Below are 27,462 nucleotides of genomic sequence, written 5' to 3' on the forward strand. Positions count from 1 at the left end.
CCGTTCCTACTTTACTTCCACACTGGAGGTTCTGTTTGCCCTCCTCCTCCTCCTCCTCCTCCTCTTCCCTCTGCATGGCTTTAGTAGTGGAGGGGAGCAGCGGCAGTGAGGCAGCACTGGGCCTGAAGGGCACTTTTCAGCCTGGCCAGACACACTCGGGTCTTACTGCTTGGCTGCGCAACATGGGTCACCGCCTTACATTAGGAGGACCCAGCTAAAGGCAGCCAAGCAGCGCCCTTCAACATACCTGAAAAACTAACAGAGTCGATGTACCATCGCCTACAGCAACTAAACAAGCGTGTTTGACTGTAAGGCTCATTTTATGCCATAAATATGAAATATTAATTATATCAGAAAGGTGTTTTTCACTATGTGTCTCATCAGTGGATGTTTTTTCCCTCTGTCCATAAATCCTTATTATGCATCCAATAATTTTCAAAAAATGAAAGGGCTTGTCCAGGTGTACCTTACATCATGGCACCACATGGGGATGGGGGGGTTTCCTGTGGGTCCTGATAAACGGATGCGTCTCTTGCTGAGGTCAGAATCAGAGACTAAAGCAGAACTCCGGTGTCAGACTTAGAGTTATTTATTTTGGGGTTCAACCTCTAGTCATCACCGCGTTGCCACTCCGTACCGTCTCGCTGCTTTTAAAGGCAGCAGCAGTCACCTTTCCCAGCTTGTACCCGGCATCCCACCCTCACAGCCCCAATGATCGACGTTTCACGAGAGGCACCTCAAGGTGGGGCTAAACGGTCTTATATTCCCAATCATGTCGCGTAGGCGGAGTCTGGCATCTCATGCGCTGTGCTACGCGGCTGCCTGTACTGTACATGACAAAAGCAAGGGGATGGAGTTGTTGAAATAAATACACACTTCTCATTATCTCTCGCGGCCACTGTTTTCCTTTTTCGCTCAATTGGCAGGAAGAGGTGGTTTCGGATCACTGCGCAACGCCACAAGAGAACGTGTCCTAGTTGGTGGTAGTACTAACCAGCAGCTTTTTACGCACACCCTGCTCCAGAGAAGGCAGCAGCAGCAGCTCAGATCAGATTTCACATTCAGCTCCGACCAGCTGAGAGAGAGAGACTCAGCCACAGAGCAGGAGGGCGCGTTTCTCCGCTTCCCCCTCATCCGATCCCCGCGCGCTCTGCTCGGCGAGCGCCACCAGATCCATCTGCGAGGAACCGACGGGTGCGCAGCGCAAATTATAAAACAACTCTCCATTGGGATATTTTTGATCCCCTGCCTCCCTTTTTTCCTTCTTTTTTGTATGAATTATTGCAGGATTTCAGCAGCGAGAGCTCCACACATAATTAGATAAGAGGGGGAAGAAGAGATGGACGAGCAGACGAGGCTGATGCACTCTCACACCGGGGTAGGCATGGCAGGACACCCCGGCCTGCCTCAGCACATGCAGGACAGCACCGGAGGGTCGGACGGCGACGGCAGGAAACAGGACATTGGAGACATTTTACAGCAAATCATGACCATCACAGATCAGAGTCTGGATGAAGCGCAAGCCAGGTAAAGATCCGCTCCAGACCCCGCTCTTCTCCCGCTGCCCGGCTGGCAGGAGGAGGCGGCGGCAAACTAGACCCAACATAGAATAAAAGATGGAAGAAAATTTGAAGAAATTCATAAAAAAAAAAATCTAAATCAACAAAACTACTCAATCGAGATAGGAGAATAAATGTCAAGGAACCACATTCCCTCGTGGAAAAGTCGACAAGACAACGATGGATAGAATACAATCCCTAAACTTCACATTTGAATAAGTCGCTCATGTGGTGTTTATTACTGTCACATGCCAACTTGTCGCTCAATGGGAGTATTTAAAAAAACACTTAACACCTCAATAAAGTCAGGGTGCATTCAACCTTCAACACAGATACAGCTGCCATGCAGGATCTTTTATTTCCATAGCTTTTTATTTTTTGATATCTCTTATAATTAGTGAGAAATAGTTGAGGCAGGTTTTTAATAGCCTGCAGCTTATTTACAACTTTCTTACTTATGATACATAATTTAGGATTTAATCCATTTAGTGTAATCCAAATTAAATTCAAGTGACCAAGTAAGAGGCAAATATTCTACATTATATTATAATATGTGTTTTGTCTTATGAAGATAGGTAATCAGAATTGTATTTATATTATGATGAAATTATACAGTTAGCTAAGAATACATCTAAGAGTAAATCTTTTATCAGTTTTTTTCATTCATAAGTGATCTAAGGCTCTAACAATGAAGCTGCAGCACTGAAACAATAGTTTTGCTATTGGTCCTTGTAAAGCTGTAGATATGTACACACGCAGCTTTATTGTCCAGTGATTGAGAGGTTGAACATGTTTGGATAGGACCCATGTTTTTGTGGTCTGCTCATGAAGCCCCCTCTCTGTTTCAGGAAACACGCTCTCAACTGTCACAGAATGAAGCCAGCGCTCTTCAATGTCTTGTGTGAAATCAAAGAGAAAACAGGTACGTTCCCACGAACACTGCACTCTCCTGAACACCGAACACTGCTTCCGTCTCCACGCCGTCCACAAGAAATGCTGCGAGTCTCTTTAACCAGGCTCCATGGCCACACCGGTGTATGCACAGTGTTTTCTAACAATGGAACATGTGGCAAAAATGAATTCACAGAGGCTGTGTGGGCTGTCCTGGTATCAATGGGACATTCACTATTCACACTCCAATTCACTCTAATTCAAATCTAATGCTGGATATGCAGCTACAGCACAATCCAGCACATACATTTCCCTGACAAGACACATGTTTCCTCCTGTAGCTGCAAAGTGTGAACGTTTTCACTCTTTCACAATAGCAACTCTGGACAATTACCTTTGAGTGGTCCTTATCAATTATCGTGTCAAACTAAGAATGAGCTCTTTTATTTGATGCTTTTGTGGAATAATGGAGAGTGTTGAGCAAAATTGTCACAAGCACGTTGATGTCTCCCCTTGTGAGTTAACTGTCAAGTCTGGTGGATACGTCTCTTTCCATTCTGTGTTGTGTCTCTCTATTAAAGCAGTTGTGAGCGAGCATGTCAGAAGAATAATTGCTAGGAGAGAAATATCGTAACATAGGAGGCGTAAGTCATGTTTCCAAATCATTATCCCCGTGACATTTTTGAAATTGGCACAGATAGAATTCAGTGCACTTCCGACTGATAGCGTGCATCTCATCTTTTATTTCCCTGTCTTCCCACTGATGTGCTGTAGGACTCCTCAAAACTTGTACTGCAGAGATAGTCCGTTGCCAAAGCATGCCAGTTTACAGCGAGAGGCAGCGCTTTCTGCGTGTTTCAGACTCATTAGTGCATGAAATCAAATGGAGGGGATGGAGGATGAAGGAGATATTGTTGTCACTGTCTCCAAAGTTGCACTTGCTCATACTTGACCTTTGTGGCGGCGATGACTGGCGCTGTTTATGTTGTTTCCCATTTGTGTGATCCCACCCTCGCCTGGTGCTTTCATGAATGTTTTCATTGAGGTTTTCATTGAAGTTCACCTCACTGCCTACCCCAAGCCCAACAATTTATCTGGAGTCGGCCAGTGCCTCAGGAGAGAGCCGGGGGCCTTTTGAAGCCTGCTGGCTCGCTCTTCTTTTTTGTTGTCTTTGCTCGTTTTTTTTTTGGAGGGGGAGTGACACAGTTATGCATAGTGTTTTACTCCCCGGCGCTTCTCGGAGTTCATCCAAAGTTCGGCTCTGCAGAGAGTACAAAGTAACTTGGACCTCTTCCTGCCTGCACACCCATTCTTTTCTCTTTCAGCTGGCAACCTATAAATACAAGGTGCAGCTTACGGAGCTTTACACAAGAGACAAGGTGCTTGTCTTGTTTTTGGAGAGAGATACCTTCACATTTACTACATTCTGTAACAGTTTCTCTGATTCAGGTACACTCAAGTAAATGGTCTTTATCTCTTATCCTTTCAAATTTAAAATAATAATGTACCATGCACGCATTTAGAGATTTGGAGAGTAAAAATATTATAAATTGAATCTCTCCCTCTCTGTCTATACACGCACACACACGCCTATATATATGTATGTGTGTGTGTGTGTGTAAAGTTCAGCGAAATTATGGTTCAAATATTATTTTACTCTGTCAACACTTTACAGTTTACAATTAAATAAAAAAGATGCATGTTTCGTGTTCTCTTTGTCATCCTTAGGTCCACAGATCAAACACAGAGCACTTGAATTGAGCTTGGTAATTCATATTTTGAATCATAATCATTTTTACTTAAAGTATTATTTTACATTGTGGGTGAGCTCAGTTCACTTTAGCTGAAAACGTATATTTTTTAAGTTTTATTTATAGTGAAGAAGTCGCAGCTTGTTGCTCCCTCTAGTGGTACAGTATCCTTTTGAAATGTAAACCATATCCGTGAATTGACTGAGTTTGCGACCAATTTCATTTTTTATTGTAATTTAAATTACACGCAGGTCCAAAGTGTTCGTAATTTATAGAAATTAAATTATAGTTGTTATAGCCAGTTTATAGTAAAAGTTAGTGGCTTTTCAAAACTTCTAACGCTTTTTAAAACTTCTAGCGACATTTAAAAGTGTGTGGCTCTGATGTTGCCTCTGTCTTACTGAGAGCAGCCGGCTGACTTTCAGGTTTTCTTTCTCTATGATTACTTTGACTGAAGTGAAGGAACAAATTATGCTTTGTTTAAAAGGCTAATGATACATTTTCCCAGAACATACACAACATTTCCTGTAATTTACTTTCCATTCCACAAAAAGGCTTTCATTTAAATATTGTTTCATTTCCCGGAGACAACTTTCGGAAATATTCCAGAGTGTGCACAGATCGTCAGAGTCCAGAAGCACTGGTGTGGTGACTCTTCGAAGCTGCAGTGGAGCCATTGTAACTTTGCCCCTCATTACCATCTGAGTGCAGAGACAGTGTGTGTGTGTGTGTGTCCACAGAGCTGCTGTTTGCTTGTGTATATTTTCCATCCCTGGCTGACAGCACCTGCAGGACACAATGCTAGTGTTGATCTAGGGCCTGAACTTCTGACCCACTCTGTGTATTTTTACTGGGATGAAATGAAGGATGGCCAACAGAAAGATTGTGCAGTATAAACAAGCACAATGCAGCGTGTGCAGCAGAGCCTTGGGAGGAAGGGAGGAGGAAGGAACACTTAATATAAACCAATGCTTCTTTTTGTTCTCTTTTTTTTGATAGACATCAGCTTTGTCTTTAACCATGTTCATTCCGGGAATATTTGGGTCTTTTTTACTTCAAAGGAATGCGGTTTTGCAGTGTGTGTCAGTGTGTGTTTGTGTGTGTGTGTGTGGTGAAGCACATTCTCGAGGAGAGATGAAGCATGACATTTATAAAACATATTAATTATACCACTCAAACGTGTCCGAAATGTGGAGCAAAGGTAAAAACTACGGCAGGGTTTGTGTTAGTGTTGGTCCCAGCAGCGTTGGCGTGCTCAGCCCAGAGAGATTCTCACAGAGACTTTCCAAAAATATAACCAAACAATTTGACTCCACTGCCACTGGGCCATGAAACTTTAACCTTTCACTAACTGAACCCTTGAAGTTAACAGACGGGTAAATATTGAGGCATCAAACGAGATGACACAACAATTTCTTTCATATGTGTGCACTCTGTTTTTCCCGTTGTGTAACGGATTTTTTAAGGTGGACTGTTTTTTTTCAGGCTCTTTTTTTATGATTGATGAAAAGGCCTCTTTAGATAAACTGATTTGGAAAATGAGCCGCCTTGACCTCTGTAAACACTTCAGCAACATCATAAATCTCTGGCAGTGTCAAACAAAACCACTTCTTGACGGAGCTGCTCAGTAAATGTGCTGCCCTGACTTGCTTTAAATTTTTTTCCCCCTCAACCCAAACAAAAGGCTGGCTTTCTTGTGGCCCGTGTTTGTGCAGTGTAAGGTTTCAAGCCTCAGGGATCCTCCATTTATAAAAATGACTGGGTCGAGTGATGTAATGTTATTTTTTGAAGGGTGAAAATATGGTGTTTTACGGCGGGTGTTTGACAGGATGAAACGAGCCAGAGGTCTGATTATGGAAGGTGCATGGAAGCCTACTCTACATTGACTTGTCAGTCCATTCAGCTGCTTGGCATCTGCCTATTTGTATGACAGAGAACTGATCTCAGCTGAGCCCAGCTGAACGTCACTGTGTAAACACTGTGGAGCGGCCGTCACCGCGACCAGGTACTATATCAACCTTAAAACATCTGGCAGTCTGGAGAAGTGCTGAAACTATTATTTATTCTTAACTGATAAGGTGATTGACAGAAAATGGATTGGCAACAGTTTTGATAAGTGATTATTAAACAAAAATGCAGATTCTCCTGTTCCAGGCGGGATTTTTATTCTTATACATCATTGTAAGATGGATATCTTTGAGTTTTTAGTTGTACTGTTGGCAGAGCAGCTACTATTGTAACAACATGTCTCTATTGATTAATCTTCCAATATTATTTTGTCAAATCAACTAAATACGTTTTTACCAATTCAAGACCAAGAATAATACTTTGCATTTGACCGTTTAATATTTCTGTATTAAATGAATTAAACAATTATTCAATTTCAAAAATAGTTAATTAATTCATTTCTGTGTGACCAAACTAAATAATTGATCAATATCTGCACAACTGAAAACAACATCACCTTGACATGAATTTATTATAGACTAAGATATGAATTCATTCATTGGGAAATTAACCAACTGATTTCTCAATATTAACTGGTTAATTGTTTGGTGTCAAGAAACTGCTGATGTCGTCAGATCAATAATTTAACCAAAAGTCTAAAAAGTTCAGTTGAGTGTCACATGAGAGCGAAAATAGCCTCATATCCTCATATAGTGTTAATGTTTGAAATTAGATCCCGTTTGTCATCGAAGGATGAACTGAAAGCAGCTGCTGATTAATTTTCTTTCAATGGATGAACTAAAAACGAATAAATAATCTGGTGATAATAGAACAGAAACATCCTGTCTTCAGATTTCTTCAGATGAGTTGGGAGTCACTATTAATTGTAAACCAAGTGACAGTGTGTGGCTCCCTCTCAGTATGACATGTTGGAGCAGATATGTGCTCTGATAGCGAGCATCGCGTCACGGGGCTGTGCCTCCGCTCTCGTGCGCGTCTCTCGGCGGACACACAGGCGACTGGGATATGCGCAGCTTTTGTCTCCCTCCCGTCCTTCCTCCTTGATGCTGATACAGCAGCATTCAAGGGAGAGACAAATGCCAAGCTCGCCGCCCCAGCTGTTTCCCCCCGTCTCTCTGCTTAATCATCCACAGAGAGGGGAAGAACCGAAGTCTGATCCAGGGAAAACTGGTTTTGATTAACCAGCACCAGTCCCACACTCAGTTTTTTTTATTATTATTTTTTTATTGGATGCAGAATCATAATCACAGAGTCATCAGTGAGTGACAGCATTGTAAATGGGATGTTAATACCATTACAGTAGAGAATAATGTGGTTACATTATACATTATGCAAATTGTCAGTCGCCTAATTGATACATGTTAATCATATTAAGGAGCTTAATTATAAAAATCTTACTGTGCTGCGATCTGGTAATTAACACTGACATCACATGTAGAAGGAAAGTCATCTATTTTCATTTTTTTCCTGGGACAAGTTTCTCTTTTCCACTCGTCCTTGTTATATTAATATTAAAAGAAAGCAGCAGTGCACACAAAACTGTGTTTTTGTGATATTAACGATAGATATTTCCCCCAAAATTCCTGAAGTGATGAATATTTTTTTCCGTCTCTTGTGAAGGCCATTTGTAGAAAAATGACACTTAGCTTGGAGCAGCCCTGCCAGTGTGTAGCTTACAGAATGAAGGCAGGACCTGAGCAGACTCATAGAGGAGCGTGGGCCTCCTTCTTATACCTGACGGTCGCCTCCTGTTCTCAACGCTGAGAAACGGCTGCTTAAATATCGCTGCTCTGCCATTTACCTCGTTCAAGGCTCTCTTAGCAATCTCAGTCCCTGCAGGTTTGGTCGGCCCTTTTTTTTACACCAGCCACCTTAATATGTTACGAATTTAATCAAGTCCGCAAATTTGTTATGCACGTTAAATTGAACATGCAACGGCACATTTGAATGTGGTTGCCATACCAACCCCCCCAGGAGTTCATTTTCCATAATGTAGTGTTTGGAATCTCATTTCCTCCACTCTCCCCTGCTGCTACTTGCAGACGCCACCTCCAGGCTTCCACTGTATGTTCACTATGAAAGAAGCTCAGCTGCCACAGCTTTCAAACACTGGAGGGAGGGAGGAGAGGAAAGAGAGAGGGAGAGAGAGGCCTCTCTCCACGTAGTGGAAATGACACAAATTAATATACACTACTTAAACCAGACCAAGATTAATGGTTCCCTTTCGCTGCAGCTTAGTCCCACTGTCAGTTGCCGGGTGCTCGTTGGACAAAATCAACACTAATCAACATTTATTCCACTTTTGCCCTGGGCTCTCAGGAGTCTGGCAGGACTGCGTGTCCCCCCCACTACTCCCTCCCTTCCCTCCCGGCAGTACCCCCACCCCACCCCTCCTTCCCTTCGTCCGTCTCGCTACGCTTTTCACCTCTCATCCAGCTCCTCCATACATCACCCTCCTCACACCGCTCGGCTCCTCAGAGGAGAGTGCGCCCCCTCCTATCAGGCCGCATTAGAGTCATGATAGATTTTCTCTTTTCATTTGCATCTGATATTTAACACAGCAAAGCAGTTGCTCTGTCACTTTACTGTACAAGTGTGTGTGTGTGTGTGTGGGGGGGGGGGGGGGAGTATGTATGAGCACAGGTTTTGGTCCGTCTGTGTTTTTGAAGCAGTCCTCCCAGTCAGTAATCTTATCTGCACTATGTCGCCACTGCATTATGAGAAACAGGATATGCATTCCCTGCTCAGTTCGCTTTGTGTGTGTGTGTGTGTGTGTGTGTGTGTGTGTGTGTGTGTGTGTGTGTGTGTGTGTGTGTGTGCCAGGTAGTGTATTTATACAACACTTTTTTTGGATTTTCTGGAAAGTAGTACTTTAGATTTCCCCCCTACTGGGAAACTGGACTCTGGGAAACCGGAGACTCTGCTAAGTTATGAGCTTCTTCTGACAAAATGTACGACTTTTCCTAAAATTACACACAATGTTCTGTTCCAGTCCAGACCAGAGCCATGTATCGTACATTTTCCTTTGATTTCAGTGTGTGGTAGGACTGGCTTTCACACTTCTTCACAGAGCAACATTAAGCATCTTACATAGCTACTGATCGGCTAAGCTGAAGCTGGGCCGCACTTCCACCGCTGCTCTTTCTTCGCCTCCATCGGCTCCAATAAAAACACACTCAGAGCTATTGAAAAATAGAAATAAAATGAAACAGTGTCTAAATCCTAAATATGAATCGTAATTCACATCATTCGAGATAGAAAGAAGGAAAACATCACTGAAAGTGCCACCCACAGTAATTACGAGTAGTTTATAGAATTTCGTTATTGTCGCTGCTGTCATTGCCTGGACTTTGATGTGTTTTAGTGTTTAATCACCCTCTTTGATTTCCCACAGTAGAAACACATGTTCTTCATTTGGGATTTTTGTGGTGATACACAAATAATTAATTTAAGTGAATGGAGATGCTAATTGTGCTAACTTCTTCATATGATAAATGATAAACTAATGAGGCCCATTTGTTGTATGTGTTGCTCCAACATTGTTACTTTTAGTATTTAAGTTTGTTTTTCCCCTAAAATACTGTGGTAATTCTTTCAAATTAGTGGTGTTGTTCCTTTAAATCGTGGTCGTGAAGAAACACATATTTAATAGTAACTTTTCTTTATTTCAGGAAGGAAACATTATCCCTTTAATCTGTTATTGTTATTCTATGATGAACATCATAGTCAAACTAGATACTATCTCCTTATATATTTGGTCCTGGATAAAAAGCATTGATATTCATTCATAAGAAAAGGTTGTTTTTTTGTATGTGAAATTTAAGGAGTTTGAATCAAATTTCATAGCCTATTCAAAAACAAGACACCGCTCCTTATACTCCAGCATGGGGGTTGGTATAAGACTGCACTCCCTGTCTGACCCACTGCTGGTCATGTTGTGCTATCATTTCACCTGCTGTTTTCTTCGCTATCACAGAATGATAAATGGATTATCATGACAGAGGTTATATGAGGAAATATCTTGGGTTTGACGCCATAGATTTGAACAGTCCTGAATAAAGACTGTTCTCTCTGGTAAGATTTACGGTGAAGGAAACTTGACCCCCTCTTAGTTTTAGTGAGAAAATCAGAAAATCAGTGCATTGTGATTTGCAGTTTATTTTTACATACATTCAGATTTTCATTCATCAAGATATTGTCTGAAGCACTCGTCCTATTTAGGGAGCTGTATGTGCTGGATCTATTCCCAGCATGCGCTGGGTGGAAGCCAGGGAAACACCCTGAACTGGCAAACAGTCCATTGCAGCGGCTCAGATTTTATTATCGTCCAGTAATCTGAGGTGGAATCCTTCCTCAGACTCAGAGTTTGCGTGTGTTTGCTTGATTCCCGTGTGAAGATGAGATTGTGCAATTAGCTGATGCATGCTTTCCTTCTTTGCCAAGATATTCAGTGCAGGGTTGTCCATCTTGTAGGACTGCATGGCCACAGGCATTGTCATGGAACCAACTGGCCTCATTGAAGTGACACAGTGTGCTTTGTCAGCTTCGCGTCTCAGGTGCCAACCTGCGCTTCCCAAAATAAACTGTCATGCAATGTGGCAGGACAGAAAAATGTAGAGGTGGCATGATGGGGCCCTGTGCCCCAGTGAAAGGAAACAAATGTTCCATAGCAGAAATGCATTCTGGTTTTGGGCACCTTCCCAGAGCCGACGCCAGCGACATGGTGTGGGAACGTAAAGCGTGCGGTGTGATCGTCTGCAGCATCAGCAGGGGTCACAGCAGGTGGGATCACAGACACAAAAATTGGAGTTTCTCTGCCTTCCTGACGCATCTTTTTATTTATTTTTGAAGTGATTTATTCCACCGTGGACCTGTTAGATGTTGACAGCTCTTTGTTACTTGCAGACATCCTCCTCCAGAAATAGCTTATGCTTACTGTAGTTAGCTCCTCTTCCTGTTTTGTAAATGGTATGTCATTCTCTCTCTGCGGTGCAACATTACACCAGGGGAACGAACGGAGGACGTGCTCTTGGCTGAAGTCGCTCTCGGACTGATGTCAGGGAGGCTGGAAAGGGTTAGCGCCGGGGACACGTCACATGCAGAGATTCCTTAGCGGCCTCCAGACCGTAGCCACTGCACGTATCTGCCCTGCTGGGTTTGGCCCTGAGCGTGTGATTCCTGTTACATCTCAGTGTGGCCTGTGTGCTCTACAGCTGCCATGACATTTTTATGACTAGTGAACTGAGGTAGAGGTGGGAGCCATGAAGGCTTGAAATGGAAGTTCAGTCCTCACCTCCATAATGAGGAAACAGTACCTAATCATGCAGACAAGGGAAAGGGATCGTGTAGCCAGACAGCAAGAGAGCTGTAATGATGTTTCACTAAACATGGACTGCAGAGCTGGGTTATGACTTGAACAGTGTTGGAGCTAGGATCGTCTCTGAGCTGGTGAAATGGGCCCATTAATACTTTTCCACGGGGTCACCGCTCTATATAAGTAGGAAAATAAGTGGTGCTGTTGAAAAAGGTGCACAATGAGAACTGACATTAGACATAATATCCACCGCTGAGCCACAGCATTAGAACCAGTTAATATATATATATATAGCTTTGTTGGAAAATATAACCAGTAAACTTAAACCTTTTGTCCAGTCCGATTGGTATTTTTAGAAAATTCTCATTAGTTCCATTGAATGATGCTCTGTAGTATTATATTGTTGGAATGATATGGCAAATAATAAATTGACAGATGGATATAAATCTAAATGTCATAGTCATTAATCACCAGATACTTGCAGGTTCCAACATCTCACATATGATGTTTTTCTACCTTTCTCTGTTTCATATAATTGTAAAGTGAATGTGTCTATGTAACGATGGGCTCCAGGAAACTGGGATCAACACTATTTTCTGACACTTTATAGCCTAATCAATTAATAAGTCAATCAAATACTTTAAACAATTGGGAGATTAATTGATAATCAAAATAATAGTTAGCTATTGATTGTAACAGCTTGTGGTCCACTCCATCATTGTTATTGCTGCTGATGAATTCACAGCGCTCCGGCTTCTGCTGTAAAGAGATTGTGTTGATAAGTTAATATTCCGACAACACTGACGAGATAAAGAGGTTTTAGGAGTTTGGAGGATAGCGTAACCTTGATAAAACGCTCATCTCAGTGACATTGATTTTCACCATCCATCTTCATCTGATATGAAGTATGCAAATGGTGGCATCGGCTGGGAGTGGAGTACAGTGCTGTTAAATGGCCCATTTCAAATGTTCTTTGTACCATGCTGACTCCCCCCCCCCAAAAAAAAAATCACTGTCAGGCAGCTCGGCACACGCTGAAGTCTTTCTTGGAGCCGCTTTTCAACCTCTATCTTATACCGTCGTCTATTTCTACCCATGACTTTCCCCCGTTTTTTTCCTCCCCTTCTCCAGCCTCTTCCCTTCCCTCTCTTTGTGGGCCATACAAATTATAGTATACTGACAGTGTCTCAACGGCTACTCATGAAATATTAACAGCTTGTAGAGAATTTTACATTGCTGCATGTCTCTTCATTTTAACTATGTCAGCACAGGCTGTGGAGCATTTATTTGTGTGAGTTCAGCAAGGCTATTACCCCCCCAGCTTCTTTTTTTTCTCTCATGTTGTAGATGATATCCATTAACCCTCTTTCCAGATGCATGTAGTCTCACCTCACTCCAGACATCCTTTCCTTGCAAATGGAAAAGGCATGTTTATTTGTACCTATACCACAATCTGGTACATCATCTGTGGAAACTAGATATGGATGGAACGGTGTTTAATCCCTTATGAAGCTGCTTATTATCCCTTTATGAGTAAGATAAGACCAAACACTTTGCATTAAGCAACATAGGGATAGCAAAACCTAACTGTGATATACAAATAAGTGCAATAAGGTGCTAGAATCATCTCTTTCCTCTTTGTCTGTTTTATATTTGCTTTTATTTTTATCTTTCTGAAAATCTCCCGTTCATGATTGCTCTCCAGGAACATTCAGCTAAGTGGGCGGGGGTTGCCTCTCTCTCTTTCTGCCTTTTTGTTGGATGGCCCCTGAGAAGATGGAGCTGTCAGTCATCTGCACACTCGGCAAGTCCTGTAAGGCAGCATCGGTTCTCAGTGAGGGACCAGAACAATGACTTTTGTTGTCGCAGATGTGCAGTTCTGTAGAGCATTCTGCGGACAGCGTATTACCCTTTAATTAAATTCATCCTTTCAGGCTGAATGACGCTGAAGGCAGACAAACAGTTCACATAGCTGATCTGGGTTGAATGCCACAAACATTTTCAGTTTATTACAATTTGGATGTTATTGTCATAGTTTCACACATCATTTCCATCAGTTCAAGTATTGCAATCCCAGAAACAATTGCTCAGATGTTTTGACAAGTTGTTAACAAATTGCTAGCTTGACCAGATTAGTTTACCCAATCTAACTGGAGGTAAAAATGAAGTCAGTATGTTGATAATAATCCTTCATTCCATGAAAAAAAACCACTGTACAAGATTATATTGTTTTAAATTTTTCAGATAAGTTTTTCTAAAGGCTTTGATCCTCAAAGGTTTATCATCCTGCCTGGTTTCTGTTCAGTTATGTTGCCTCATTAAGATGTCAGTCATTAACTATCCTTTTTTTTATGTTAAAAACCTAGAAAGCCCATAATTAAACCAATTTTCACTTACATTTTTATTTGAATTAAACATTTTCTTCTTGAAAATCATTAAGGGGTGGATATGGTTACAAATAACTAGACAGATTAATGTATTTTCTGTAAATAAAACAACAGAATCAGGGTTCTTATGTCATCACTTTACAAATCTTTTCAAATTCAAGCAATTCCACAAAGCATTGCTGCTCATTTGTTTGCCACATTGCCCCCAGTGATTTAATATACTGGTTCCCTCGCTGGGGTTCGTAACACAGGATAAACCAGTGGTTTTAACAGCTACTGGTTTTACAGCTAAATCTGTCACGGTTCACAAATTTGTATCATCTTATGGTACTTTATGTATTATACATATAAATCCATTGAAAACAGCTCACCTACAGATACAAAGATGAAGGTGTAAATATTCTGTCTGTGTTGCTGTAAAAAATAAATGGGCGGAAATTAGTTAATGAGGTGTATCCTCCTCTCTTATCATACGGGGCTGGGGCTTCCTCTCCTCTTGACTAATGATGATGTGTGGCACAGGTAGCTGTCAGCACGGCATGATTAATTAAAAGGAAAACTAGGCCAATTTGTCATATTGTTCTAACTGTGGTCAGAGAGCAAGCCAAGTGGCTCTGCCTGTGCTTCCACACCCTCCACGGAAGCTACACATCCATAACAGGTTGGGTTCTGTTGCTATTTGTGAGGAGTCTCATCAGCTCTGGGGGAGTTTTTATCAGCTCCTCTGCACGCACTGTCTCAAACACAGACCAGATAACAATTAGGAGGCGTCTTGCTTTGGAAGGGGGCTCAGAAATATGAGTGTGCCGGGCGAGGTTGACATAATGAACAGATTCAGCACAGAGGAGAGCACTCCTCTCTGTGCCGAGTTTGAAGTCTTGGAGAAGCGCAGTGTCTTTTGCTGCTTACAGAAATACAGCTGCGTTTGATTTTCTGTGTTTGCGTTTCGGAGGTCCATCCATGCAGCTGCGATTAGTATTGTTGGGAAGGCAGTGGCTCACAGCGCTGCTTTCAGTGCGCGCTGGCTGAGGCTTCTCAGCTACCAGCTGTGGGTCCCACTGCAGGCCCGCTGAAGAGAGCAGGAGTCTTATTTGTGCTGGACTGCAGTGTTGCTCCCAGCATGCAGCCTGGCCCTTGTCAGTGGCCTTGTCATATCTGTCTCGGGCCTGTCCCGACAGCCAGCCCGGACGCCCGCGTCACAAAGCCGGGCTCGTCCTAGGAGAGACAGGTGTCAGCAACCGACCGCTGCCCCCTCTCTCTCGTTCAGGCAGATGCCTGCTGTGACGGAGCCACATATTTGAAACTGAGCAACTTGGAAAGAAGGGTCATCTCTGCCACCCATTCTCAGTCGCAGTATCACAAGAGACCGGAGCTTCATCAGCGTGTGAGAGCGTTCATGTCAGATACGGAGTGTCCACCAGAGGAGACTGTCTCAGTCCAATAGCATTACAGACTGGGGCTGCGCCCTGACTGACTGACACACTGACTGACAGCTTTATTGTGTCCTTTGAGGAACAGGGATGAAAGGCTCTCATGAAGAGGCCGCACAAACACAGACCATACTCAGCCGTGCTCGACAAGAATTACTCGTTCCTTTGTGTGCATTGTTGTGTCTTTGTATAGCGTCCACGTCTTTTAGCTGACAACACTCTTTTTGTAATTGTACAAAAGCAGCCATGAAGGGATCTGACTCATTATATTCTGGCTGTAAAACTTCAGCCCCAAGGACTCAGGCTTCAAGAATTCGGGAGGATGTTTGCTTCTTGTCTTGTGAAATTCCTCTGATAATTGTTAAGCTCACTTCTACTAATGGCTTTTTTCATACGACAGGGGATACTCGCTACAGAGTAAGCAACCATGACCATTCCAGCCAGGCTAACGGCTTATTTTTTTACTATTCATCACAGACGCTTAGAGCTGACTAAATCTAAAACAACAACTTAACAAATTAAACTTGAAAGTCCATATTTCTAGTTTTGACCATATTTTATTCGCCTTTTGCAATGGGACACTGATCTCAGTTATAAAATACAGTGCAGCGTATTTCGTAAAGGTGCTTCACATTATATGTTTCCCAGTGGGGAGCTTTAAAGTGATGCTATATAACTTATGGCCAGATATTGTAGTAGTTGTATTGTATAGTTAATGTACTAATTGGTCCCAGAAAAACCGACCCTATCCGAAGTGAGGAACATTTGTTAGTATCAGCAACCACTACTAGGACAAGGCTACACGCTGAGGAGGCCAGGTAAAGGTCTGTTTATTAATCTAATTAATTCAACTATGATTTAAGGAGGAAGGACACATTTTTTATCTTTCTGAAATTACTAACTCTTTCTAAAGGGTTGACCATTGTCCCAGTCTTCCGTGTGCACTGAGAGCTATACGTACACGCCAAACGCTCAATTCAAATGGAAATAATGGCGTGGAATGTGTGGCATTTCACCCATGTGCACCTGATGCCACATTCTATACACTTCCATTCCAGTTGGTGTTTTTTTTTTTTGTGCCTGGACGATGAGCAGTCAACACGTACAGTAGGGGGGTCAGTGTGTTCCCTTGCAGACCTGGGTGAATGACGACGTTGATATCAGGAGGACTGTAACAGAGCAGGAGCTATGAATGTGCCGTAATGTAAAATACATAGCACAGTAATGAAACAACAATGCAAACCAGAAAGATATGCCACTTTTGAGCCGATGTTATGTTGCGATAGGATGAGCCAGACATCCAGCAGTGGACAAGTTGCTTGTTGGGTAATGGAGCATGGAACCCCACTTGTATAACTGATGCTAAAATTTAAAAGCAAACATGTCCATATTCCTGCCGTTCTACCTGCCAGTGCTTGACATTCCTATTCAAAGGAATGACATGATATAGTGAGAGCCAAATTACTAATGTACCATTTTCTCTCTCTCTCTCTCTCTCTCTCTCTCTCTCTCTCTCTCTCTCTCTCTCTCTCTCTCTCTCTCTCTCTCTCTCTATACTCTGATGCTCTCTCTCTCTCTCTCTCTCTCTCTCTCTCTCTCTCTCTCTCTCTCTCTCTCTCTCTCTCTCTACTCTGATGGCTATAGCCTCCCTATGTTCTCTCCTGTGTTATTTTTGTAGTCATCTAAATTGATCCACGGTGAAGCCAGACAAAGATTGCTGTATATTTAATGTCTTTCAGCAGCCACATTAAGAGTGCAGTTTGTACGGAGGGGGGGCGCGGGGGGGCCTGTGACATTAATAATTTAATTGCAGTCATGTATCTGAATGCTGCAGGAGCGTCAAGTGATGGATGTTTTTAATGATATGAAGAGTGAAGCCCAGAAAGATCAGCCAGCATGCACACGCACACACACGCACACACACACACACACACACACACACACGTGAGGATGATTGTGCTCACACACTAATATTGTTTTGGTCCACAAGCCGTCTGGTCTGATCTTCCGGGCTGAAGGTCTCCGGCCCAAATGACTCTGTCCCCTTTGCTGGTGCTGTCAGAACTGACAGTCCTCATGTTTATTTCATTTTGCGTCTGGGCTGTCTCGTTTCCCTACCCTCCAATGTCATTAACGCTCCGAGCCAGGACCCTGCAGTGGCGCGGCTAATGAATTCCTCTGCGGCTCCTTACTCCCCACCTAGTTACCCCAGCTCAAGGTGTCAAATTAAAACAGCCAGGGAAAAGAGAGAGGAACTGCTCTTGTATGTATGTGTGTATGTTTGTTTCATGTCCACCCTGTTGCATTATTTATTGTGTTTAGAACAGCGGTTTGTTTCAAGGGGAGAGTGTTGACCATTGAGAACAAACGCACACAAAAGGAACTTTCCCTTAAAAATATTGGACAACAACAGACACCTCTGTGCTGTAGATTGATCCTGTGATAAAAGAGCCGTTTCTGACACAGGCGTACAGCTTAGGGTGTCTTTGTCGAGGATCAGCGTGATCAGCGTGATCAGCGTAATCATGCGTTACTTGATGAAGATTTGTTGCTCTTAACATTTGGGATCTCTGTGATAATTTGGGGAATGAAATCAGAAGCAGTGAGAGGGCCTGGTTGACTGCTAATTGTGCTTATTTAGATGTCATTGTGATTAGCGTAATGAGGCCAGACGTGTTATTGAGCTGTGAGGCTGCAGTGGGAGAGCAGTTTTCTCACATTCACCATTCATCGATGGAGCCTGTGAAAGGAGTTTTTCATGTTTATGGGCAATGTACAGCGCGAATAATGTTGTTATCAGTCTGAATGTGATCATTTTTACATGTAGTTTGTTTGGGCTGCACTGATCTTTTTGCTCGACTGTGTGTTATAGTACAAAGTGCATATAAGGGTCAAGTGAGGCCAGCGCTGTGTGGTACAGTGTACATCCACTTCCCAGTGGAGAACCTTTGGAAGTGACCACAGTGCTGCTGCCTGAGTGTCAGAGGAGCGGCCTCCCTGTGTGGCTCACTCTCTTTTCCCGACAGCACTGGAAGATGGAAAATGGTGTCAATCAATTTATCAGAGCAACACGGGTGGCTGTGTGTCGACAGAACTGGGGGCATGGTAATGGCAGGGTGCAGGAGGAGCGTGGCGCATGATTATGGGTCCGTGCTGCAACCATTTCCCTTCACTAGTATGTGCACCGATCGGTCCGCAGCTACAAAAGCTCCCCGCCGTGAGTCCTGAAGGGCCCTTTCCCTGCGTGCTCCACAGCCACCGAGGTGCTTTGGACCACCTTGGCACTCAAACATCCACAGCTTGTTAGAGGAAAAGAATGTGCAGCGTTAATTAAAGATGTGTAAATTTGCTTGAACGAACTGCATTTTCACATTAGGAGAGATCTGCAGAGTCGGAGCTGTAATATATTTTAATTAAGAATTAATTAAAAAATAATGGGTATTTTATTTTTGCCTGGCAGACTAGCTTTTGGACGCGATTGTGGCGTCTGCTGTGAGCTCATCAGTGGTATATTGAGCATCGCTTCTCAAGGTTCTCGAAGCTCTCAAGGTCTCTTTAAAAGAAAAGCTCTGGCCTCTCCTCTTTGAAAAAAACAAGAAAAAAACGAAAACAGATATTTACTGTGGGAGGGAGTGGCCACGGTGGCTTAATTAAATTTTTTTCCAACCCCCCTCCTCATCATCACCCATCCTCTTCTCTCTTTTTCGGCTGGCAGAGCAGCCGAGTGGCTCTGAGACACGGAACACTAGTTGTGCTGGCAATTATGTTAATGGGATGCTATTAGGCCATGATTCCGTATGAGCGATCGGGGAGAAGAAGAGCCCCGGCGGCAGAAAATGATAACGGAGCGTGCGCCTCGTTGATACCGCTCCAGCAGGATCATTTGCATAATGAACCCTCCCCACTAACGAGGGGTGTGGCCTCGACACTGAGCTACTTAGAAAGCTCAGGAGTCGCAGCGTGAGGCGAGCTGACACTGAAAGCACAATGTGACAAAAAGATTCATGGACTTCACTAGTCACTGCAAAAGCCATTTTGGCACAAATGTAACTGTAGCATGCAAATTCCTTAGCTGGTTCCTCTGCAAACTCAGTGCACAGGCTCTGCGCCGTGTTTCCTTCTACACAGAGACATGACAATGCAATTTCTTTATAGTGCCCTCTAATCTTTAAAAATGAATGAGGAAATCTCCATATTGCTGGCTCCCTGCTCTCGTTCAGTCATGAGTCTTGGACTGAGGGAAATTGAAAGTGTTTTTGCTGCCTCTGCGTAGCGTTGGAACTTATAGCGTATTGTTATTTGTGGCAGCTACACTTTAAAATGTCTTTGGCTTCCAAAAATGTTTACAAATCAAATGTTCGTTCCAGTGCCATTGTTGTCTTTTTTTTCTTTCCTTTTTTAAAAACGGTTTTAAAAGCTTATCTGTTCAGAGTCGACATTTCTCCCTCCATGTGCAGCACAGACACACGCACACTGACACTGTAGCATTTTTGGCTGTATGATTCACTAAGCATTAAGAGGGAAACTACCTTGGGGCACCAAAGCCCTGTGGATTTCCTCGGCAGCAGAAATAAACAACACTGAGCGTGGACCGCTCAACTACATTTGCTAAACATACAGAATCTACATTTGCCTTTTTTTGTTACTTTTTTTTTACGGATGAAGTTATACACTGATGCTATTGATTCCAATCCTTACAATTTATTATTAATTTGGGTGCACAGTGCAGTATCTTTATTTATGCATGGCCCCTCTCTCTTGATGTCTTGATGTATTATTTGTGTGTCCACACAGCGTGTGTGTTTTCCTGCGGCACGGTCTGTCGTCTTTAGACACAGCCTCAGGATTTGATCAGAATGATCTTGAGGCCCATGGGAAGACATTAAACACCCAGAATGCCCCTCAGGCTGCTCTCCCCTCCTCTCTTTCTCAACCTTTCATTCTCCCTTAATGAGAACTCCTCCTAATTATTTCAGTGGCTGGAGCGTGGGGACACAGCCGGAGTTAGATCCCCTGCGCTCGGACGTGACTGCTATGCTGATGAAGGCAGGGGATCAATAATTTAGGCCCGAGCCTTAATGGCGGGGTGAGGAGAAAGCGATACATCTGAGTCAGAGATTACATTTTAAAGGCACAGCCTGAGCGCCAGCCGGGCTGCCGGAGTAAACTAGAAACCTTTGAATGTGCTTGCTGTAAACAGCTGACACATTTATGTTTACTGGAATCCTTATCGCTCTTCCTCTCAAGCTAAGTCTGTGTCTAAGTGCTTGTTTACCTGGCTTTGTATATCCCGCATTCCGTTATTGCAGCCTGCAGAGTCACTCTGAGAACTGCACGCTCGCCAAACGATTTGCATTTGAAGTACTTGGGGATATAATTGATTTAGAAGCATGAATATTGATAGTATCTTATCAGCTCTGTGCCCATCCCTCAAACCACTCTGCGGAGAATAGTGGTCCTCTGAGCATTTTTCTGGTCATCTTGCTTTAGCGGATGCACACATAATCTTTAAGTGTACAGAGCCTCGGCTCCAATGAAGCCCTTCCATTTCCCTCTGGGGAGGAATCCATGCATCTTTTAAGGACTCTTCACATCAAGAGGGCTTGAGCAGAGTACTCTGCAGTTTCTCCCTCAATTATTAAAACCGGGATTTTGATGCTTTGTTTTAACTTAGCTTCGGAAGAGAAGAAGAGAGAAGGGAGCAACATGCAGAGGACAGTAGCCTAGCCAAGCTTCATATCCCTCCCCAAAGAGAGAGAAAGATGGTGACAATTTTCTCTGGCAATTTATGAGAGGATTCTTCTCTTTTTCTTAAAAAAAAAAGGAAACTTGGAGGAGGTTTTGAAACCTTCATATGGATTTCATATCGCAGACATTCCTTCTTCAAACAGAATGATTCACTGCGGGTTGCATTACAGTTTTCCAGCACCGCATACAGTCACTGTGAGACAGAAAGAAAAGGGGCTGCATCCAATTATAACAGAAGACACATTTGCTCACAATGTTTCCTTTGATTGATGTGTGAGGGCTGTGGTTGGAGCGCTAATGAAGTCCAAATGGCTCGGATTGAAACGTTACTTATTGACTGAGCTTGACAAACAATAACATCAGCTACAGACAGTGTCCACTGTGTCGCTGGTGAAGTGGAAGTGGGAGAAATGTGGGATGAATCAAGTAAACACGAGACAGGATCTCATATAAGAAGATTTAGTTATTGCGTACAGGCTCAGGGTGCAGAATCCCACTTGGCCTTGATTGGACGTCATTGTTTATTTTTTTCATTCAAGTGTCATGGAGGTTTTTCAAATGCCTCAAATTGTTTAGCTGATGGCAACGGCACTCCATGTAAACTCCATCCAATGTCTCTGTGAATCGCAGCTGCCTTTAACTCAGATTAAATATTGATACCCATGTAAACGCTGGTGCCATATTGAGTAGTTTATTCAGAGTCACCCTCCGCAGTGTGTAGAGAGCTGCTGCTGGCTTGAGAAATAGACCCATTGTTTCTGGTCTCACTGATGATTTATGGTGACAAAATGGAAGTGTTCTGACACCGAGCTGAAATTAAGGCCCAACCAGTTTCCAACTAAGGCGTCTGTGAATTTGAATAAATAAATCCCTCAGCGAGTGCCAGCTAACACGCATGTCCTCAGTTTGCTGCACACTTGAATCTGCTGTGAACAGCGACTGCTGTCACAGTAATTTAATATTGTCTCCCGCTAGCATAAATATTCTCTGCTTGGGAAAAGACAGAGGATTAGTATGGCCTAATTGATAATTGACAAGATTGATTTACCGCCCACAATCAATCAACCCAACACTTTATAAAATGGTTTATGGCGTGAAAGCCAACCGTGTCGCTCAGTGTTTGGTTTTGATTGTTTGAAGTGCTCCACATGCTTGTGAATATGCTTCCATCAGCTGGAAGGTAAACATGTGTTCAGCTTTTTTTAACACAAATACCATAAAATATTATCTCAATATGATATCTTCTAAAACCCCTGCTTGGATGTTTCACATTAAAAGCCTTCCACTGGGCCAAAGACCACTAGAGACATTATCCTACTTTGCTTTAACTTTGAAACAGGAAGTGCAGGATGTCAAAAATGCAACACCTCCTTCTCGGATGCTTCACATTAAAACAAATCAAAAAAATGCTGTTGATTTACATTAAAAGAAGTACAGCAGCTCATGGATCACACCACCCTTCTCCTGGTAGCTTTTAATGCCAAGCATCTTTGAGCAGAAGCAATTAGTGAATGAAGAGTAGTGCTGAAAATAAGTAGGGTTGGCTATAGTATTTTTTTTTTCTAAATAGTTCTAAATAGGTTCCTCAACAACAAATGCTGTGCCTAAACGATGCCAGAACGAATTTGACAGTTGACTATAAAAGCAACTTTTTCAATGCTACGGCAAATTGGAAAGTTTTAATTTAAAATTTTACATCACCAGGTGCTTCATCTTCATTTTCTCGGTTTACTTAGGGATCACAAACAACAAGGTGCATACCCCCACCAATAGGGAGCAGCTGCCAGGTCCCTGTATCGTCTCCCCGCTCTCGTCCCAGTGTAGGCTAACGTTACATATTGCCAGAGCTATTTAGAGGCTGTTACCACCAGAGTTAAGTGTAATGTTCCCTGTAAGCCAGGAAACTATTTCAGTACAGAGCTCAGACACCGAAAGTACGCTGTGATTTGGTAAGGTAAGGCGTTTTGCCACGTAGGAACCAAAACCTGATCCGTACAAGACTCCGGTCCCAACCCTTGAAATTGTTGTTAGAGAATCAGAATGTACCATGTGAGCCACTATCATATGAGCCACCACAGGAGGGGGTAATTCTGTCGCCTGAAACCACAGTGTTTGTATTGTGCTCTGTATGGGTCAATATCTGAATCCCCACATTTATGTGAGAATTAACTGTAGTCAAGAGAATCTGGGGACAACATCATCCTCGATTGCATCCGCAGATGAGCTTGAGGCGCGGCGGAGCTCACTACCACCTGCGTCTTTCATCCTGCACTGCAATAGTTGCCACACACACTGAGATAATACCACTGTGAAGGGAGACATTTTCTCTCCTTCTCCTTGTCTGTATTTCTCTATCTATATCTCTTTTTTCACTGAGTAATACATCTCCTGCCAGTAGAGTTTCTTTTTACCCCCCCCTCACTATTTTTCTGATATCTCAGGGTCATTTCGATGGCTCTGTGAAATAGAAACATTATAGACTCTTAATGGGAGACGTGTGCATACAGCTCACCACGATCCGTGTCTGAAATGCCACGCTCTTGGGAGAGGGAAGCTATCCACATATAAGAAAGGAATGAGGTAATGTGCTGGGAGGTAATGGGTTTATGCAACATACTGGAACAGAGAAGCTCATTAGAGGACTGGAGCCTTAACCCCAGTGCTGCTTACCTTTACTCCTTTTGTCATAGCAGACTGGTGGAAGCAGGGGAATTTAGTACTGGAGAAAGGGAATCCATTTTGGGCGTTGGAATTCAATACAGGAGAGTTTGCACCGAGACACAGGTGGGTTACTTTATGTATGAAATGGCCTGTCTCTAAACAGCAAACCAGCCATGTCATTTCCACTGGTAGGGAAAAGCAATCAATATGAGCACACTTTTAAAACGATATAATTGACCAAATCTTGATGAATATGTAGAAAAGTAAAAAGCTGCACTGATTAAAATCTACATCCTGAAAACAAGAGCTTGATGAATATTAAAAAAACAAAGTCAACCAAAACTCACCAGAACAAATGTAAGCAATGTAACAAAGACATGCACTTTGGTTCAGACCATGTTCTGGACATTCAGGTGTGAAAAGGCCAATCGATTGACCTTTCATCATTAGTCAGGTGTGTGCTGTATTTTGCAGGTTTGCTTCTACCACTGGCAGCTCGCGTAGCTGGCTGTCGCTCCCCTAACTGGATAGATGGACCAGAGGACTTGACGTTATTATCAACAACTCTATTTTTTTCTCGAAATACCAAGAAAATCCTCAGATTTAGTTCAACTTTATAATGAAAAAAGTTCATTTTGCATGACCCTAATGCTCTTTAAGTCCAAACATCAAAGATACCAGTTTATAACCAGTAAGAAAGAAGGCAGGAAAATCATCCACCTTTTGATAGATAATATACTGTGTATATTTATGCTATTGTTAACTCATTATATAAAGTTTATATGTGTGTTTTTCACAAGGAATGAGCAGAGCAGAGTTGTATGATTCCTTGGAATCATTCTAACTCTCGATTCAAATGCCCTCTTCAGTGTTTCAGTGAGGATTTGTTGGTATCTGCACACAGCAGCACATCAACTGACTGAAGCGTGCTGCAGTGTGGTTACACTTCACTCTGCGATGGTGTTATAGCTCGTTGAATAACATGCTTCCATCATGTTTTGCATCATGATTGAGCAGTAGTTGTGGGCTTTTGTCTCTCCCTGCAGTGGCAGGGTTTGTTTGGCAGGCGGGCGGGCAGGCAAGCATCACCAGCTTTCTGGCCCGCGTGGAGCCAGAGTTTCCGGTCTATTTCCAGCGCTGCATGTTCATTCTAGGTGACTGGGGGGACTGTGTGTCATTAAAGGCCTGTCCTCTGCCTCTACCCAAGTGTGAAATGCTGCGCCTTGGAGATGCTGGTCTGCTTTTGTTTGTGTTGACCAGTTTGTCGCGACTCGGAAATCAGTGGCAGAAGGTTAGTGCAGCTCATAGAGGTCAACAACACGATGTTCTATTTGAATTTAACATTTCTCTGAGTTATTATTTCCCTTTTTAATACAAACTAGAATCAGAGGTTATGTCTTCATCATTTATCATGTATGGCTGCTGCTTGTTTTCCCTTCAGTGAGAGTTTTTCCACTTTAAGAAACCAAACTAAAGGTGTATTGATTTGATTAATTCAGACTATACAGGCTAATTGATCGCATTGTATAGTATACAATTTCTCAGTTACTGTCAGAAAAGAGAAACGAGCCCATTGGGACATATCACCATAGCAATAAAGTCGGCCTATTATCCCCTTGTTGACAGTTTCCAAACCATTTTATAGTTGATTCAAAGATATAAAACTTTATTGGATAAAAAGATAAGGGACAGGGCCCTGTATGGTCTTCATGGCTCTGGTTTATACTATCTAGATTATAGGTCCTTCATGACATTTAAAACTTTATTGGACAGGACTTGGAAATCTGGGGGCAGTATATAAAATGAAGAATTTATTAGACTTTGTGCCCTTTTGTGTAGACTGTGTTTGAATTATTGTCTATGAGAGAAAGATGAGCTCAGCCTGTGTGGCTCGGATGCTGCAGCCAGTCGGTGATGATGTGCAGTAAAGAGCAGGTAACAGATGCTGAAATAAAAGGAACATGATCTATCAATATTTAGCATAACAGATGTGATGTAGCATTTTATAATGCCAATAATCCCCAGATGACCCTGTAAGTCAGTAACAGCTGAGTGATTAGTAGATTTAACAATGCAGCGCTGCAGAACTGTCTCTTTGATGTTTATTATTTCAGGTAAACACATATACAGGGTTTTTATTTTTATGTTCAGGGTCATCGTCTAACGATATTCGGAGCTGAGATGTACTTTTCTTGCACACAGAACGGTATGATGTAGATGTGGTTCTGGGAAGGCTATAAAATCCACCGCACTGAGACTTTTTTCCCAGAGGCAGGTGTGCATCCTCTGCCACGAGAGCAGAATTTAAAAGGAGCCGGGGAGGTAGGCTCTGCATGGAAACCAAAGTAGGGAGTCAATAAGGCCTGAATTTTTTATGAAGGCAGAGGTATTCAGATCACAGATCTGCCGACAGAAAGAGCAGCCTTCTGCTCATATGAGGAGACAGTAGTAGTGGTAGTAGAGTAGCAGAGGGTCTAAATCTCTCCAAGATATTCCTCAGTCCTCATTAGCACATGGGCTGCTGCTCGTTATGGCTGGAAGGATGAATGTGTGGTGCTCTTATGATATAGTGACATGTTGGAAAACAAGAATAGTGTAGTAATGATAAACAAGGATGGTATGATACCGATCTATTTTGGTTAGTTAAATGTAAGTGTATGATTTTAAAGGATAAGTCTGGTTTATTACATCTTAGTACTTACTTATACAGTTTCATTTCCATAGGTTATAATAAGACTAACGATTGCTTTTATTATAGAATAAACTGCGGATCATTCTCGCTTACTTGTAATGGTATCTATGGTAAAAAAAAAATGAAAACAATACCAAACACAGTTTTCTAAAGCCCAGGGTGTCATCTTCCCATAGCTTGAGCCACTTCATTTTTGGCAGTTTAGCTTGTAAAATGACTTTAGTGACTATTTATCATTTAAGTACTTAACTGAATAACACAGCAACATCATTACAGCTAAGGGTCTGAATATATTCGCAGTTAACTGTCCTTGACTGGGTTAGTGGGTACGTCATCCGCGACGGAGATGGTGAAGAGTTTTGAACACAAGCCATGTGACCGGGTCCTGAATCACACACATTTGTATGATGTGACATTGCCACGGCACAGTTCATAGAACAGAGCACTCTATGATCATATACAGTTTCTGAGTTCTACAGGGTGCCATCTAATGACAGTTGTAGTACCTAAGCAAGTATGAACAATACTTGACAGTGTGTTGTTTTCTCCTCCAAATATGTTTTTCTACCCTTGACCTTTGTTTAAAACATGTCTGACTGACTGGCTGCTTGTTCTTTACCCACTTTGGCTCCTCCTCTTTCTTAACCACGTTGGTAAAGCTATGAAAATAAGATTCAAGTAGCAAAACATTTGGTTCAGCCATCTGATTGATATTTTTCCTGAGGAGGTGGTGGAGATCCAAAAAGAGCAAAAAGGAGATCGATGTTATTTGTTAGGCTGACAGAAACACAGGGTGATAGTATGTTAGTGTTTTAAAATGTCAATTAATGCAGGTTTAAAGATGTTGTTGGGAGCAAAAGATGAGGTGTTCCTTAAGTCAAGGCTGTGATGCTGCAATAACATACCTAGCTGTTCATGTTCACAGCTAGGGCTTAAAGACTGGGTTCACCCTCAGTCATCTCTGCCTGCTGTCCTCACCTCATTCAGACTTTTACTGAGCGTGTGTGAGTGTGTGTTTTGTGCTGAAAGACACAGCGTCTGAGTGGCTCTTGTTTACTAAG

General features: G+C 42.6%; 1 protein-coding gene across 3 annotated transcripts in view; it reads left to right on the forward strand.

The window, feature by feature from the left end:
• Window positions 1-901: 901 nt before the first annotated feature.
• LOC133961091 (pre-B-cell leukemia transcription factor 1-like) overlaps window positions 902-27,462 on the forward strand; it is a 56,019-nt gene continuing 29,458 nt past the window's right edge. For 2 of the 3 annotated variants that reach the window (XM_062396048.1, XM_062396049.1), the window contains exons 1-2: window positions 902-1,527; window positions 2,408-2,481. In XM_062396048.1, coding sequence (XP_062252032.1) covers window positions 1,340-1,527; window positions 2,408-2,481 — 262 coding nt within the window. In that variant the 5' untranslated portion in view covers window positions 902-1,339. The remainder of the gene's footprint in view (window positions 1,528-2,407; window positions 2,482-27,462) is intronic. The other variant, XM_062396047.1, reaches the window with a different exon arrangement.

This window comes from Platichthys flesus, chromosome 9 (assembly GCF_949316205.1).
Source record: "Platichthys flesus chromosome 9, fPlaFle2.1, whole genome shotgun sequence".
Classification (NCBI taxonomy): Eukaryota; Metazoa; Chordata; class Actinopteri; order Pleuronectiformes; family Pleuronectidae; genus Platichthys; species Platichthys flesus.